At 41.5% G+C, this 17,893-nt stretch overlaps 1 protein-coding gene across 5 annotated transcripts in view; it reads left to right on the forward strand.

Moving 5' to 3' along the window:
• HHAT (hedgehog acyltransferase) overlaps nucleotides 1–7,745 on the forward strand; it is a 489,607-nt gene extending 481,862 nt beyond the window's left edge. For 4 of the 5 annotated variants that reach the window (XM_056568209.1, XM_056568210.1, XM_056568212.1 and 1 more), the window contains one exon: nucleotides 7,372–7,745. In XM_056568209.1, coding sequence (XP_056424184.1) covers nucleotides 7,372–7,508 — 137 coding nt within the window. In that variant the 3' untranslated portion in view covers nucleotides 7,509–7,745. The remainder of the gene's footprint in view (nucleotides 1–7,371) is intronic. The other variant, XR_008891670.1, reaches the window with a different exon arrangement.
• The last annotated feature ends 10,148 nt before the right edge of the window (nucleotides 7,746–17,893 follow it).

Consider the following 17,893-nt stretch of genomic DNA (forward strand, 5'->3'; position numbering starts at 1 on the left):
GTAGTGAAGAAACAGAGGTCGGGCCCCCTGCGATCTGACACTTATCCCCTATCCTTAGGCTAGGGGATACATTTTATATCCCGGAGTTCTGCTTTAAGAACACGCTTCTCCCAGCTCATTCTTTATAAGTTATTTTTTAATGACAGCCTCTATAAACCCTTTTTCTCAACCAAGTTCTTATCACAGACAATTGTGCTGTTTGTTTTTTGCTATGTGGTAGCTTGGGGGAGTAGGGTATATGGGGTGTAGCTGTGCAGTTACTAAGGGTGCTTTCTTAACCCTTTCTATTCGTGACGCCAAGGTGAGGGCTATTCTCTGTATGCTTGTCCTACCTCCACCCTTCCCAAAAGCGATAGGGAGATAAGAAATTATTGATTGTCCACAACCGGAGATTTGCAGAAACTTGTCGAAACTTTTACTGAAGATTTTATGCATTAAGGAACAGGAACAGTCCATATAAAAAAAAGTCTATTAGAGCTTGACAAGTGGTTCGGACCTCGTGAGTCTATTGAGCTTAGGAAGGTAATTGTTGCGCTGATCCACTGGATTTAGGGGTTTAGACTCAGTCCAGTAATCACGTTAGCTTTAGCGGGGATTGAGATTTTAACTCACGGTTTAGTTTCAGGCTGAGGCTGGCAGGCTTCTGGCCTAGCTTGTCTTTGTAAGTTGCGCAGATCCGTCCTAATAGTCCAGCATCCACGAGAGCAGCAACCCAAGAGAGCGATCATTGGCTACAGCTCCCTTATATGGGCAGGGGCTGGACTAAAGCTCACTGGTCCATACAACTGTCAATCTTCTGTACATAGTTATGGGTAAACATGTGACCCAAGGACCTCCAAAGGTCCTCCAACATACCATAGAGGAATCAACATAGTCCCATGACCGAAGGTCCTGCGACGCCACCAAGGTAAGCATACTAATATACATTATATTAAATATATACATTTAAACATTACAAAAGAGGCGACTAGGGGCTGGCCCACCTGGGGGACCCTACCTGAACGTAGAAACTCTGACTTTGGGGACCACCATACAAGGTACGGTATGCAATACGGTACTGGGACACATCAGCTATTTGCAGTCTTCATTTTCTGTTTTATTAGCACTCAACTAACATGCAACATCCAGATCTCCTCTGGACCCCCATAGGATCTGAATGGGGCCCAGAAATTAGCTTCTCATGGCCACAAAGGGATGACCAGAGTGGTTGTCAGTTTTTTGCCCAATGCCTAATGTTCTTATCTGCAACAATTTTCAGCAGAATTCCTATTTATATGAAAAAGAGCACGTACATGCACTCACCGCTCGGAAGAGGTCAATGTGTATTGGGGTCCGGTTCACAGGACGCTGGGTCTCAGCATCGGCGCAGATGGATGGCACTCGGAGGCAACGCCGGCAGTTTCACACGTGAGTGCGTGCTTCTTCCGGCCTCTTAGAGGCCGGAAGAAGCACGCACTCACGTGCGAAACTGCAGGAGGCATTGGACTAGGTCGCCAGGATCACGCTGCATATCCCACACAGGTGAAGATACCTTTTTGTGTGCCCTCTCCTTTTCTGTCTTGTTATTTATCAGAATTCCTATTTACATGACTATATAAGAGCCTTCTGTCTCTTATCGATGTCTCGTCGGGACTTCTGTCAGTTCTCTCACTAAAGCAAATCAGCTTAAATCCTCCTCGACACGACATCTCATGTATAAATCCCCGATGCTTGTACATTTCTTTCATCGGGATCTTATTCTCCATCGTCAATAGAGCGAGATCTTCAGAAGGTGCGGACTTGTCCATCAGAGCTCCCTCAGGTTACCACATGGCTGTACTTCAGTGTCAGGATAAATCATCTTTCTTCTATCTCTACAGACTTAGTGATCTAATCCCTTTCAGCAATAACTACATTCATCCCCATATAAATGTCACTCTGCGTACACAAACAGGTTGATCCTACTGACTGACGCCAAATCTGGTTTTCTAGAATCTGTCTGGGCTCAGAACATGGCGGCCACCAGTGAGTTAAGCCAAAATAATAGTATTACAGCAAATCAGATTGACTCCGCTAAAGAGATGGTGCTGTACAATGAGCAGGAATGCCCACGCTATAGCAGGGTTCTTTATTTCCAGATACAGGTCATGTATCGAGGATTTCTTTAGGATTGCATGTTTGTCAGTCATTACCACATAATCCTTAAAAAATGGTTGCCTCCTTTTTAGTATCCCTTTTTGTTAAGAAGGGTTCCTAAAAATAATCTGATTGGTTTGTACCTCTGCTGATCATCTTTAATCTGTGGAGAAACTTGGCAGCAGGTGTTCACTTCTCCTGCAGCGCCACCACAGGAGAAAAGAAGCATTGCAGAATGTCCATTATTAGAAGTACAGTAACCCCCCCGACATGCGATGGCCCCGACATATGATAAAATCGACATACGATGCTTTTATATGTCGGGGCCATCGCATTAAGTGCTATCCGACAGCGCAAAATGCTTAAGCTGCTGTCGAATAGCAGTTTAAGCATCCCGGGCAGGTTCGCTTACCTATCCCCGCTCCTCCGGGTCAACTTCGCGATCCTCCGGCGTCTTCCGCATCTTCTCCAGGGTCCGGGCCTTGCTTTCCGGCGTCGTTATTACGTCACTACGCACGCCGCGCTGGCGCAGCAGCGTAATAACGTCACCAGAAAGCGAGGCCCGGACCCTGCAGAAGATGCGCAAGACACCGGAGGATCGCCAAGAAGACACCGGAGCAGCGGGACAGCATCGGGAGCCCCTGGGACAGCAGCGGGAGCGGTGAGGACCTGGTCCGGAGTGGCGGGGACAGGTGAGTACAGCTTCCTATACTTTACATTGCACGGATCACTCAACATACAATGGATTCGACAAACGATGGGTCGTTTGGAACGAATTACCATCGTATGTTGAGGGACCACTCTACATGTAAAACTGTGACATTCTGGGTCCTCCAAAGAGAGAAGGACACTCTTTGTAATGTTCTCTTTTCCAACTTCTTGATGGAACTCCCAAATATAAGACACCCCCTCCCCTCTCTTAAACCAAAATTCCTTATTGGTGTACGTGTACATGAGTTAAAGCGGTACTATTTTTTAATACATTTTTTAATCATCTGATGCCAGACAGTTAAACAGATATGTAACTTACATCTATATTAAAAGAAAAATCTTAATCCTTCCAGTACTTATGAGCTGATGTATGCTCCAGAGGAAGTTCTTTTCTTTTTGAATTTCTTTTCCAGTCTGACCACAGTGCTCTCTGCTGACACCTTTGCCCATGTCAGGAACTGTCCAGAGCAGAATAGATTTGCTATGGGGATTTGTTTCTACTCTGGTTCCTAAAATGGACAGAGGTGTCAGCAGAGAGCACTGTGGTCAGACAGAAAAGAAATTCACAAAGAAAAGAACTTCCTCTGTATTATACAGCAGCTGATAAGTACTGGAAGGATTAAGATTTTTAAATAGAAGTAATTTACAAATCTGTTTAACTTTCTGGCACCAGTTGATTTAAAAAAAATGTTTTCCAGCAGAGTACCCCTTTAGCTAAGCCACTTTAATGTAAGGAAAGTTGCCCCTTTAAGGTTAGGTTTCCACACAGGTTTTTTTCTGGCGTTTTTCGGAAAAGTGCCACTGCAGCTTTTGTGCCAAAGCAAGAATTGAATCCAGCAGGAAGGAGAAGTAAAATTATTTTCTTTATATGTCACATTCCTTTTGAATACACTTCTGGCTTTGGCTCAAAATCTGCAGTGGCAGTTTTCCCAAAAAATGGCGGGAAAAAACCTATGTGGAAACATAGCCTAAAGGTCTATTCACATGGCGGAATTGACGCTTGCTGAATTCCACCTCAAATTAAAGCCCATAGACTTCTATGGGATTCCGCACGTACGCCATTCACACTTCTGAAATTCCGCTAGCGGAATAGTGAGTACAGCTCTGGAGTATAATACAGGATATAACTCAGGATCAGTACAGGAGAAGTAATGTAATGTATGTACACAGTGACCTCACCAGCAGAATAGTGAGTACAGCTCTGGAGTATAATACAGTATATAACTCAGGATCAGTACAGGATAAGTAATGTAATGTATGTACACAGTGACCTCACCAGCAGAATAGTGAGCCCAGCTCTGGAGTATAATACAGGATATAACTCAGGATCAGTACAGGATAAGTAATGTAATGTATGTACACAGTGACCCCACCAGCAGAATAGTGAGTACAGCTCTGGAGTATAATACAGGATATAACTCAGGATCAGTACAGGATAAGTAATGTAATGTATGTACACAGTGACCCCACCAGCAGAATAGTGAGTACAGCTCTGGAGTATAATACAGGATATAACTCAGGATCAGTACAGAATAAGTAATGTAATGTATGTACACAGTGACCCCACCAGCAGAATAGTGAGTACAACTCTGGAGTATAATACAGGATATAACTCAGGATCAGTACAGAATAAGTAATGTAATATATGTACACAGTTACCTCACCAGCAGAATAGTGAGTACAGCTCTGGAGTATAATACAGGATATAACTCAGGATCAGTACAGGATAAGTAATATAATGTATGTACACAGTGACCTCACCAGCAGAATAGTGAGTACAGCTCTGGAGTATAATACAGGATATAACTCAGGATCAGTACAGGATAAGTAATGTAATGTATGTACACAGTTACCTCACCAGCAGAATAGTGAGTACAGCTCTGGAGTATAATACAGGATATAACTCAGGATCAGTACAGGATAAGTAATGTAATGTATGTACACAGTGACCCCACCAGCAGAATAGTGAGTACAGCTCTGGAGTATAATACAGGATATAACTCAGGATCAGTACAGAATAAGTAATGTAATATATGTACACAGTGACCTCACCAGCAGAATAGTGAGTACAGCTCTGGAGTATAATACAGGATATAACTCAGGATCAGTACAGGATAAGTAATGTAATGTATGTACACAGTGACCTCACCAGCAGAATAGTGAGTACAGCTCTAGAGTATAATACAGGATATATCTCAGGATCAGTACAGGATAAGTAATGTAATGTATGTACACAGTGACCCCACCAGCAGAATAGTGAGTACAGCTCTGGAGTATAATACAGGATATAACTCAGGATCAGTGCAGGATAAGTAATGTAATATATGTACACAGTGACCTCACCAGCAGAATAGTGAGTACAGCTCTGGAGTATAATACAGGATATAACTCAGGATCAGTACAGGATAAGTAATGTAATGTATGTACACAGTGACCCCACCAGAAGAATAGTGAGTACAGCTCTAGAGTATAATACAGGATATATCTCAGGATCAGTACAGGATAAGTAATGTAATATATGTACACAGTGACCCCACCAGCAGAATAGTGAGTGCAGCTCTGGGGTATAATACAGGATATAATTATAGGAAAATGTCTTGTAAATATTGTATATATTTGTTTGTAGGAATGAGTGTGGGGTGGACCGGTGTTGTATTTTTTGCTATGGTGTTGGTTCTATGATTCATTATATTGATATGTTCTGTCAGATATGGTATGTTTATGTTTGTAATTATTTATTGTCATGTTTAAAATTTTAATAAAAGATTTACAGGATATAACTCAGGATCAGTGATAATTCTAGATGTGAAATTGCAGTTGTAGAATTCTATTTAAATATTACTGGCAGACAAGATGATGTATAGATCCGGAGAAACTTTCTATTATTAACTCTATGACATCAATTCAGATCTCGTAGGAGAAAATTCATAGCGAACACATTCCATGATATTAGTCTGAGGAGTCACCTTGGGACAACAGAGGATCCCAATCTCCTAACTTTCCTCTGCTTCGGAGGATGAAGTAATGAGCTTAACCAGTCTGCTAAATAATGCAACTTGTGCTTAGCGCCCAGATGACCGATTGAGAAGAATGGTTAATAAAGTTCTTTAAAGAAAACCTGCATTTCAATTTAAGGATTAAGACTTAATGTGGGGCAAGTGAATTAAGTAAATGAGGTCATGTTCAGTCGTGAGCTGGGGGAAGGCGTACATTTGTATGCAAGACATTGTGCAAGCTCAGGGAATATATATATATACTAAATTAACTTTAATTATGGTTCTGTACGTGAGTGCGGCTGAACTTACCTGAGACGCTCCATCAAATATTCATTATAGAGTCGTATGGATATTTATCTAAGGACTCCGGCGACTGGGGATGAAAGATGAGGACTACTTTTATGTTTAAATGTTTGGATGAAATTTTAGGCTATGTTCACACACACATTTTTTGTCAGTATTTTTCATTACTTATAGTGAACACTATAAATAAGATATTAACCCATTTTCTTTCATCTGTTCATCTGAATTATTTCACCATTTTTCCTGTTTTTTTTTTATTTTTTTTTTTGTTCCCCAAAATATCTCTGTGTTATGGCTAAAATAAAAAAACATAAAATAAAAATAGCTAAATACTGTGTGTGAACCCAGTCTTGAAATAATGACTGCTTTTATCCAGAAATAGGGCCACTCTTGTCCACAGGCTGTGTGCGGGGCCGCTATCAGGGCAGTACTGACGATACTGCCTGCAAGGACCCAGGCCAAATTAAACATAAAAAGGGGTCCTTTACTCTGCACTATCTAGGGGCCCTGTATGGAAACAGTATGGACCCTGACATTTCTGATAGTGGTCCTGTTTATATGAATAAAAAAAATTATATTTGAAAAAAAAAGTGTGCCACTGTATCCTGAAAAAGGTAGAAATCTTTTTTTTTTTTTATTCTTTTTTTTTTTATACTAACCTCAAATAACTCCTACCTAGGCAATTCTTTAACTTTATGGCACAGTCAGAAGAGATTTCCCACACCATGTTATAAATGTACAGCTAAAGTCCAGCTACAATGGCCGGGATCATATATAACTCTAAGTGGCTGCCAATGGGTAGCCATGACAACCGGGGGCCAAACAAAGGCCTCAGTGCTGCCATGGCTATGTAGATCAGGCCTTAAGCTGCCCATGCACATTAGATATATGGTGGCCAAAGCCGCACATTTCCGCTGAACTGGCCAACCTAATGTGTATGGGGCCTTCTGACTCCCTCAAGATTGTAGATGTTGGGGGAGAGAGGGATCGGACATGTTGGATTTCGACTGCCCAGTGCTTTTGTGCTGAGGGAGATAAGCCACTGCCCGAGGAGTCTAGCATTGCTTACTCCCATTTTCCTATTGAGAACTAATTTATGAAGGAGATTGGGACACATGTTTTTGGGCAGAATTGGAAAAGTGCCTTAAAAAAACATTTGGCCAATAGCTATCTAATGTGTACGATCAGCTTAATTCAGTGCCTAATAGACTATCTGTCATTGACTGATCATTCTGTGGTTTTGCAGGTTGGCCATGGGTCCCTCCCGTGATGTTCTTCTGCCTTTACTGCTTCAGCCAGGTGGGAATCGAATGGAGTCAGTTTTTGTACTCTAAGTATAAAGGCAAGTTTCCTTCGTGTGGAAGAACCACGTCAGTCAAGTGAAGATGTCATGACACAACTTATACATAAGTCACTGGATCTTCAAGAAGATGGGAGGTGAATCAAACATCTGTATTGTACTGATTTACAGCATTTATTTTGTTTTGTTTTTATTTTGATAATAAAATTATTTACTTTTTTATTATTCTTTATTGTTCCGATTAGATTGTGTCTTGCTTGATTTTGTACATTTCATTTTTTTTACCTCAACCTCCTTGGCCATGTAGTATGCAACAAGAAGCTTCAGTGATAAACATTGTACATTTCTATACTAATAATATCTATTAAAGAATCACTGAGAAGACCTACCTTTTATCTAGACCAGATGTCCAGTTCTATGATAATACAATATATACTCTTCATCCTGTAGAACAGTGCTCCCCAACCCAATCCTCAAGACCATAATCTTCTATCTTCACCATCTTCTACTACATTGGAAAGCCGTCTGCATGGACGTTGGCACAAGAAGACCCAACATATGTGTAAGTGTAGTTGCCATCATTCCAGGGATACAGCTACAAAGGAGGGGCGGCCTATCTAAGAAGGGGGTGGGCTTTGGATGTTCCTAGGTGGTCCCAGGTTATAGCTTAAATGTCCTGGGATAATATAGGCAACTATGTGCAAGTAGATATTGTAGCTCTAGTAGTTCCACGCGTTTTCTTCGGTTACATAATTACATAGTTACATAGTTAGTACGGTCGAAAAAAGACATATGTCCATCAAGTTCAACCAGGGAATTAAGGGGTAGGGGTGTGGCGCGATATTGGGGAAGGGATGGGATTTTATATTTCTTCATAAGCATTAATGTTATTTTGTTCCAGGAATGTATCTAATCCTGTTTTAAAGCTATTAATTGTTCCTGCTGTGACCAGTTCCTGAGGTAGACCGTTCCATAAATTCACAGTCCTCACGGTAAAGAAGGCGCGTTGCCCCTTGAGACTAAACTTTTTCTTCTCCAGATGGAGGGAGTGCCCCCTCGTCCTTTGGGGGGTTTAACCTGGAACAGTTTTTCTCCATATTTTTTGTATGGGCCATTAATATACTTATATACGTTTATCATATCCCCCCTTAAACGTCTCTTCTCAAGACTAAACAATTGTAACTCCTTTAATCGCTCCTCATAGCTAAGATGTTCCATGCCCCATATTAGTTTAGTCGCGCGTCTCTGCACCCTTTCCAACTCCGCAGTGTCCCTTTTATGGACAGGTGCCCAAAACTGAACAGCATATTCCAGGTGAGGCCATACCAATGCTTTATAAAGGGGGAGTATTATGTCCCTGTCCCTTGAGTCCATGCCTCTTTTGATACATGACAATATCCTGCCGGCTTTGGAAGCAGCAGCCTGACATCGCATGCTATTCTGTAGTCTGTGATCTACAAGTACACCCAGATCCTTCTCTACCAGTGACTCTAACAGTTTAATCCCCCCTAAGACATACGATGCATGTAGGTTATTAGTACCCAGATGCATAACTTTACATTTATCCACATTGAACCTCATTTGCCAAGTGGATGCCCAGACACTTAGTCTATCCAAGTCATCTTGTAACTTATGCACATCCTCTATAGACTGTACCGTGCTACAAAGCTTGGTGTCATCTGCAAAGATAGAAACAGAGCTGTTAATACCATCCTCTATATCATTGATAAATAAATTAAACAACAGCGGGCCCAGTACTGAACCTTGGGGTACACCACTAATAACCGGGGACCAATCAGAGTACGAATCATTGACCACCACTCTCTGGGTACGATCCATGAGCCAGTGTTCAATCCAGTTACAAACTAAAATTTCCAAACCCAAAGACCTTAACTTACCTGTCAGACCTTAACTTACCTGTCCTTAATTGGAATAGAACAGGAAAAATTCAAATCCTGGACTGTTAGTGGGACTTAAAGGGGTACTCCACCCCTAGACATCTCACCACCTATTCAAAGGATAGGTGATAAGATGTCTGATCTCCCTGCTGCACCAGGCGTTTGTTTTGTGCGCCGGAGGCTCATGACGTCACAGCCACACCCCGCTCCTCGACGTCATGGCCACACCCCCTCAATTCAAGTCAATGGGAGGGGGCGTGATGGACGTCACGCCCCCTCCCATAGACTTGCATTGAGGGGGCTTGGTCCTGACATCACGAGCCTCTGCCCCGCATCGCCAGTCATCCGGCACGGAGCAAAGTTCGCTCCGTGCACCGGATGTCTGGGGTGCCACAGCCGAGATTGCGAGGGTCCCCAGTGGCGGGACCCCCGTGATCAAACATCTTATCCCCTATCCTTTTGATAGGGAATAAGATGTCTAGGAACGAAGTACCCCTTTAAAGGGGTATTCCAGGCCAAAACTTTTTTTCATATATCAACTGGCTCTGGAAAGTTAAACAGATTTGTAAATTACTTTGATTAAAAAATCTTAATCCTTGTAATAGTTATTAGCTTCTGAAGTTGAGTTGTTTTTTTCTGTCTAACTGCTTTCTGATGACTCACGTCCCGGGAGCCCGCCAGTTCCTATGGGGATATTCTCCCATCATGCACAGCTCCCGGGACGTGACATAATCATTGAGCAGTTAGACAGAAAACTTCAGAAGCTAATAATTATTGGAAGGATTAAGATTTTTTAATAGAAGTAATTTACAAATCTGTTTAACTTTCCGGAGCCAGTTGATATATATAAAAAAGTTTTTGCCTGGAATACCCCTTTAAGGACTGGTTTGGGACCTCTGCTCTTAACCCCTTAAGGACGCAGGACGTAAATGTACGTCCTGGTGAGGTGGTACTTAACGCACCAGGACGTACATTTACGTCCTAAGCATAACCGCGGGCATCGGAGCGATGCCCGTGTCATGCGCGGCTGATCCCGGCTGCTGATCGCAGCCAGGGACCCGCCGGCAATGGCCGACGCCCGCGATCTCGCGGGCGTCCGCCATTAACCCCTCAGGTGCCGGGATCAATACAGATCCCGGCATCTGCGGGAGTTCGAGATTTAAATGAACTATCGGATCGCCCGCAGCGCTGCTGCGGGGATCCGATCATTCATAACGCCGCACGGAGGTCCCCTCTCCTTCCTCCGTGCGGCTCCCGGCGTCTCCTGCTCTGGTCTGTGATCGAGCAGACCAGAGCAGAAGATGACCGATAATACTGATCTGTTCTATGTCCTATACATAGAACAGATCAGTATTAGCAATCATGGTATTGCTATGAATAGTCCCCTATGGGGACTATTCAAGTGTAAAAAAAAAACGTAAAAAAATGTAAAAGTAAAAGTAAAAAAAAAGTGAAAAATCCCCTCCCCCAATAAAAAAGTAAAACGTCCGTTTTTTCTTATTTTACCCCCAAAAAGCGTAAAAAACATTTTTTATAGACATATTTGGTATCGCCGCGTGCGTAAATGTCCGAACTATTAAAATAAAATGTTAATGATCCCGTACGGTGAACGGCGTGAACGAAAAAAAATTAAAAAAGTCCAAAATTCCTACTTTTTTAATACATTTTATTAAAAAAAAAATTATAAAAAATATATTAAAAGTTTTTTATATGCAAATGTGGTATCAAAAAAAAGTACAGATCATGGCGCAAAAAATGAGCCCCCATACCGCCGCTTATACGGAAAAATAAAAAAGTTAGAGGTCATCAAAATAAGGGATTATAAACGTACTAATTTGGTTAAAAAGTTTGTGATTTTTTTTAAGCGCAACAAGAATATAAAAGTATGTAATAATGGGTATCATTTTAATCGTATTGACCCTCAGAATAAAGAACACATGTCATTTTTACCATAAATTGTACGGCGTGAAAACAAAACCTTCCAAAATTATCAAAATTGCGTTTTTCGTTTTAATTTCCCCACAAAAATAGTGTTTTTTGGTTGCGCCATACATTTTATGATATAATGAGTGATGTCATTACAAAGGACAACTGGTCGCGCAAAAATCAAGCCCTCATACTAGTCTGTGGATGAAAATATAAAAGAGTTATGATTTTTAGAAGGCGAGGAGGAAAAAATTAAAACGTAAAAATTAAATTGTCTGAGTCCTTAAGGCCAAAATGGGCTGAGTCCTTAAGGGGTTAAAAACCTTCTACAATGCCATTTTGGTTGGTCATCGTAAAGAGTTTTCACTGTACTGTAGATCTTCCAGTATATTATATAGGCAAATTATTTCTTGATCCCTTCAAACTATGGCTCTGCCTCCTCCTAGATTTGGAAACATTATGTCCGTCCAAAGCGGTTGACTTTTCTTCATGTCTTAACCCATTACGTAGTAGAGTGACCATATCGTGATGTCCTTCAAAAACCACTAACACGCCAGTGTTCTCCAGGATTTACCACTTTAATATTGTGGTTGCATGTTCCTGATGTCTCTGAGAAGATAATATTCTATTACCTTAGTAAAATATTCAGTTACAGAATGTTCTTTTATCAAGTTTACCAACCAAACAATGCAACAACTATTACCAACGTCATCAAAATGCCTCTTCGATTAAATATCATCGGGAAAAGAGGTTTATCCATTATTAAAATTCTTTCGAAGCCAACAAAGAGCGCAGGAAACATTCACTTTGGTGATAAAAAGGCAATAATATAATGGTGCATCCCTGACATTTACATGTGTTTACTCTATAAAAACAATATATATCTATTCATAGCAGCGACCAGCAAACCCTTGTAATAACAGATAATGTTCTCCAGGTATAAAGAGAACCCAACTGATAATGTATGAAGACTTTAAGCTCTATTCTTATGTATGGAGAGGGAGAGGAGGGATTCTTTTCACCCCATATGTGAATGGACCATCTCTCTATTCGGTATACCAGCCGGTTGCTTACATTGTTTTTTCAGGATGAGTTACGGGCCCTTGGCTCACAAAAGGGTTTGTATAGAATTAGGAAAACATGGCTGCTTTCTTCCAAAAATGGCGCCACACCTCTCGATGGGTTGTCTTGTTTTGCAGTTCAGCGTTATTGAAGTACAGTATGATGTTGTGATCTCTGACTCAATAAACAAGTTCAACGGGGGACGGGAGGGGGTGGATGTTTTTCTAGAAAAATATAATATTACAGGTTATGGCTACTAGATTTTTGGGGATATAATGTTGATCCAAGGATTTATTCTGATGCCATATTGGAGTCAGGAAGGAATTTTTCCTCCATTGGGGCAATTGGAATCAGCCTCATGGGGGGGGGGGGGGGAGTGGTTGCCTTCCTCTGGATCAACGCAGTAGGGTTTTAGGTTAACCTTGATGGACACTTGTCTTTTTTCAACCTTGCAAACTATGTAACTATTAGGTTAAAGGGGTACTCCGGTGGAAAACTTTTTATTTTTTTAATCAACTGGTGACAGAAAGTTAAACAGATTTGTAAATAACTTCTATAAAAAAAATCTTAATCCTTCCAGTACTTATTAGCCTCTGAAAACTACAGAGGAAATTCTATTCTTTTTGGAACACAGTGCTCTCTGCTGACATCACAAGCAAAGTGCTCTCTGCTGACATCTCTGTCCGTTTTAGGAACTGTCCAGAGCAGCATATGTTTGCTATGGGGATTTTCTCCTACTCTTAAAATGGACAGAGATGTCAGCAGAGAGCACTGTGCTCGTGATTCAACAGAGAGCTCTGTGTTCCAAAAAGAAAATAATTTCCTCTGTAGTATTCAGTAGCTAATAAGTACTGGAATAATTAAGATTTTTTAATAAAAGTTATTTACAAATCTGTTTAACTTTCTGGCACCACTTGATTTAAAAAAGAAAAAAAAGTTTTCCACCGGAGTACCCCTTTAATGGACTTCAACTGCAATACCAAATACAAACTTTGCTCATTGGTGGTTCTGTTTTTGGAAGCAAGCAACTATGTTTATCTAAATTTGTAAAACCCTATACAGGGCCTATCTAAGAGGGGGAGGGATTTGGATGTTCCTGGGCGGTCCCAGGGTATAGCTTAAAATGTCCTGGGATAATGTTGGCAACTATGTGCAAGTAGATCTTATAGTTCCAGTACTTACAGCAGTGTTTTCCAATCAGAGTGCCTCTGGTGTCGGTTGCTTGAATTGTTTTTGGTTCATCTTGGTTCACTAAGTTACGGGTCCTTGGCTTACGAATAGTTTGTATAGAATTGGGAAAACATGGCTGCTTTCTACCATACAATGTTACTATACCTCTGTTGTGTCTAGTTCAACTGCATTGCCACATACAATCTTTGCTCAGGGGTGGCGCTGTTTTTGGAAACAAGCAACTATGTTTATCTAATCCTGTACAACCCACTTTATCTGCAGAGCAGTGTCATGCAGTTCTGTACATGAAATGCGCAGTTAGAAGAACAAAACCCTTCATTGGGACAACCATCATGTTTTGTTGACCATAATCTTCTATCTTAATCGTCTACTACATTTTAAAGCTGTGTGTATGGACTCTGTTACATCGGCACAAGTAGAACCTACAAATAATAATGTGCAAGTGTAGGTGCAACCAGTCTGGGAAAACAGCCACAAAGGAGGTGTGGCCTATCTAAAAGGGGGAGGGCTTTGGATGCTCCTGGGCAGTCCCAGGTTATAGCTTAAATGTCCTGAGATGATGTTGGCAACTATGTGCAAGTAGATCGTGTAGCTCTAGTAGTTACACCAGTGTTTCCCAACCAGTGTGCCGCCAGCTGTTACAAAACTACAACTCCCAGAATGCTCGGTCAGCCGTTGGATGTCCAAGCATGCTGGGAGTTGTAGTTTTCCAACAGCTTCTTCTACTACATTGAAAAGCCGTGTGCATGGACTCAAAAAGACCCTACATATAATATTGTGCAAGTGTAGCTGCCATCAGTCCAGGGAAAGAGCTACAAAAGGAGGTGTGGCCTATCTATGAGGGGGAGGGTTTTTGAGGTTCCTGGGCGGTCCCAGGGTATAGCTTAAAGGGGTACTCCGGTGGGGGAAAAAATGTTTTTTTAAAGCAACTGGTGCCAGAAAGTAAAACAGATTTGTAAATTACTTCTATTAAAAAAAATCTTACTCCTTTCAGTTGCTGTGTGCTCCACAGGAAGTTCTTTTCTTTTTGAATTTATGTTCTGTCTGACCAAAGTGCTCTCTGTTGACACCTCTGTCCATGTCAGGAACTGTCCGGAGCAGGAGCAAATCCCCATAGCAAACATATCCTGCTCTGGACAGTTCCTGACCTGGACAGAGTTGTTAGCAGAGAGCACTGTGGTCAGACCGAAAAGAACTATACAACTTCCTGTGGCGCACACAGCAGCTGATAAGTACTGGAAGGGTTAAGATTTTTAAATATAATTAATTTACAAATCTGTATAACTTTCTGGCACCAGTTGATCAGAATTTATTTTTTTCCACCAGAGCACCCCTTTAACTATGTGCAGGTACCTGTTTATGCTGTGCTTCTTGTAAATCTAGTAGTTACACCAGTGTTTCCAAACCAGGGTGCCTCTAGCTGTTGCACAACTACAACTCCCAGCATGCCCGGACAGCCGTTGGCTGTCCGGGCATGCTGGGATTTGTAGTTTTGCAACAGCTAGAGGCACCTTGGTTGAAGGGGTACTCCGGTTGAAAACTTTATACTTTATTTTATTTATTTTTTTAATCAACTGGTGCCAGAAAGTTAAACAGATTAGTAAATCACTTCTATTAAAAAATCTTAATCCTTCATCCTTCCAGTACTTATTAACTGCTGAATACTACAGAGGAAATTATTTTCTTTTTGGAACACCGTGCTCTCTGCTGATATCTCGAGCACAGTGCTCTCTGCTGACATCTCTGTCCATTTTAAGAACTGAGAAGAGTAGGAGAAAATCCCCATAGCAAACCTATGCTGCTCCAGACAGTTCCTAAAATGGACAGAGATGTCAGCAGAGAGCACTGTGTTCCAAAAAGAAAAGAATTTCATCTGTAGTATTTAGCAGCTAATAAGTACTGGAAGGATTAAGATTTATTTAATAGAATTAATTTACAAATCTGTTTAACTTTCTGACACCAGTTGATTTAAAAAAAAAAAAAAAAAAAGGTTTTCCACCAGAGTACCCCTTTAAGAAACACTGAGTTACACAATGTATATTGTATATCGGCGCCAGGTATGTTTTCTAATTTATTCCGAAATAATAATTTCTTAGGGAAATATCTAATCTCATAATAGACATTCCAGCTGTGAAGACTGTGTTAGCGTTCAGTGAATTATTTATCTATTTGATTTCTTTAGGGACGTATGAACCACCAGGGGGATTTACTATACACGGTTTCTCCATACGTGTTCTTATATGATAGTTACTGGGTATGACCATGATCACTGAGCAGGGTAATGAGAATGTGAGGTGGGTATTTCTATGGGAATCTAATATTAGATTAGTAGGTTATGAAAAGAACTCCGGAGAAATGCTGGATAATATGTGTGTCCCCCGTGCAACAGAGCTGGCCTTAGGGGATGCATTATTAGCCATCCCTTATGCGCGGACCTTGTATCCAAATCTAAGGCTGGGTTCACACCACGTTTTTGCCTGCGGTCGGGAAACCGCATACGGCCGAAAACGCAGCCGACCGGAGGCTGCGGTTCACTCCGGTCGGCTCATAGACATGCATTAAATACGGTTCCCGAATACGGCTGAGTGCGGGCGCCGCGATTAAGCCCCCCCCTCCTCCCAGCCGTATTCGGGAACCGTAAGTACAAAACGTGGTGTGAAAGCACCCTAGGACTGGGTTCACATCACGATTTTCCAATCCGGTTCCCGTTTACGGTTTCTTAGTAAAAACCGTATGGGACCGTATTGAAAAACGTATACATTGACAAATCATTGAAAACCGTATGCATCAGAATGCATACGGGTGCATACGGTTTGCTGCCAACACGTTTTTTTCCCGTTCTGAAAACCGTGTCCGACCACGGTTTTTGGTCCTGTCCGAAAACCGTATTGCATTGAGGTCAATGAGAACCGTACAACCGTCAATATGGTTAACCGTAGGCATTTTTTGCATTGCGCATGCGCTTTGGACTCCAAAGTCCAATTAAACAATTAAATCTTTATTTAAAAATGTACAAAATTGCTTGACAAAATCGGATTTTCACAGCCAAAAACGTATGGAGAAGTACGGAAACTGATAAATTTTTTCAAACCGTATATGGTTAAAAAACACATACAATTAGCTTTTTCTCATACTGTTCAATCCGGTTCAGTCCGTTCTTAGACCCATATGGTTGTGGAAAAAAACCTGATGGAAAAACAGTATTGCAAAATCGTGATGTGAACCCAGCCTAAACTGTATCAAAACGTGTACAAATTTTAATCCTTATACGGTTTGAAAAATGCTGTCCGGTTGCATCCGTTTTTTAAGAAAAAAAACATTTTGACACATTAACTAGTGCCTAAAAGTTATACAGATTTGTAAATTACTTCTATTTAAAAATCTCAAACCTTCCAGTACTTATCAGCTGCTGTATTCTCCAGAGGAAGTTGTGTAGTTCTTTCCCGTCTGACCACAGTGCTCTCTGCTGACACCTCTGCCCATATCGGGAACTGTTCAGAGCAGGAGAAGTTTGCTATGGGGATTTGCTCCTACTCTGGACAGTTCTGACATGGACAGAGGTGTCTGCAGAAAGCACTGTGGTCAGACTGGAAACAACTACACAACTTCCTGTGGAGCATACAGCAGCTGATAAGTACTGGAAGGATTAAGATTTTTAAATAGAATTCATTTACAAATCTGTTTAACTTTCTGGCACCAGTTGATTTGAAAACATTTGTTTTGTACATGAGTACCCCTTTAAAGGGGTAGTCCAGTGCTGAAAAACTTATCCCCTATCCTAAGGATAGGGGACAAGTTTCAGATCGCGGGGGGTCCGACTGCTGGGGCCCCCCCGCGATCTCCTGTACGGGGCCCCGGCTCGCTGGCCAGATAGCGGGTGTCAACCACCGTACGAGTGCTTCTTTAAAGAACAAAGCCAAACATGTAAATTACTAGGGGTCTTTTTGGCAGCTACCACGCTGGGTAGAGACAAAGGTGGTTGGGGACCATGCAGAAACTTTTGCCTTGAGCACGATGAGGAAGATTCATCAAAACTTGCGCAGAGGAAAAGTTGACCAGTTGCTTATAGCAACCAATCAGATTGCTTCTTTCATGCTTAAAGGGGTACTCCAGTGGAAAACATAATTATTTTTTTTAATCAACTGGTGCCAGAAAGTTAAACAGGTTTGTAAATTACAAATTTACCCTTCCAGTAATTTTTAACAGCTGTATGCTACAGAGGAAATTCTTTTCTTTTTGAATTTCTTTCTTTTGTCTTGTCCACAGTGCTCTCTGTTGACACCTGATGCCCGTATCAGGAACTGTCCAGAGCAGGAGAAAATCCCCATAGCAAACCTATGCTGCTCTGGACAGTTCCTGACACAGACAGAGGTGTCAGCAGAGAGCACTGT

Source organism: Hyla sarda, chromosome 3 (assembly GCF_029499605.1).
Source record: "Hyla sarda isolate aHylSar1 chromosome 3, aHylSar1.hap1, whole genome shotgun sequence".
Classification (NCBI taxonomy): domain Eukaryota; kingdom Metazoa; phylum Chordata; class Amphibia; order Anura; family Hylidae; genus Hyla; species Hyla sarda.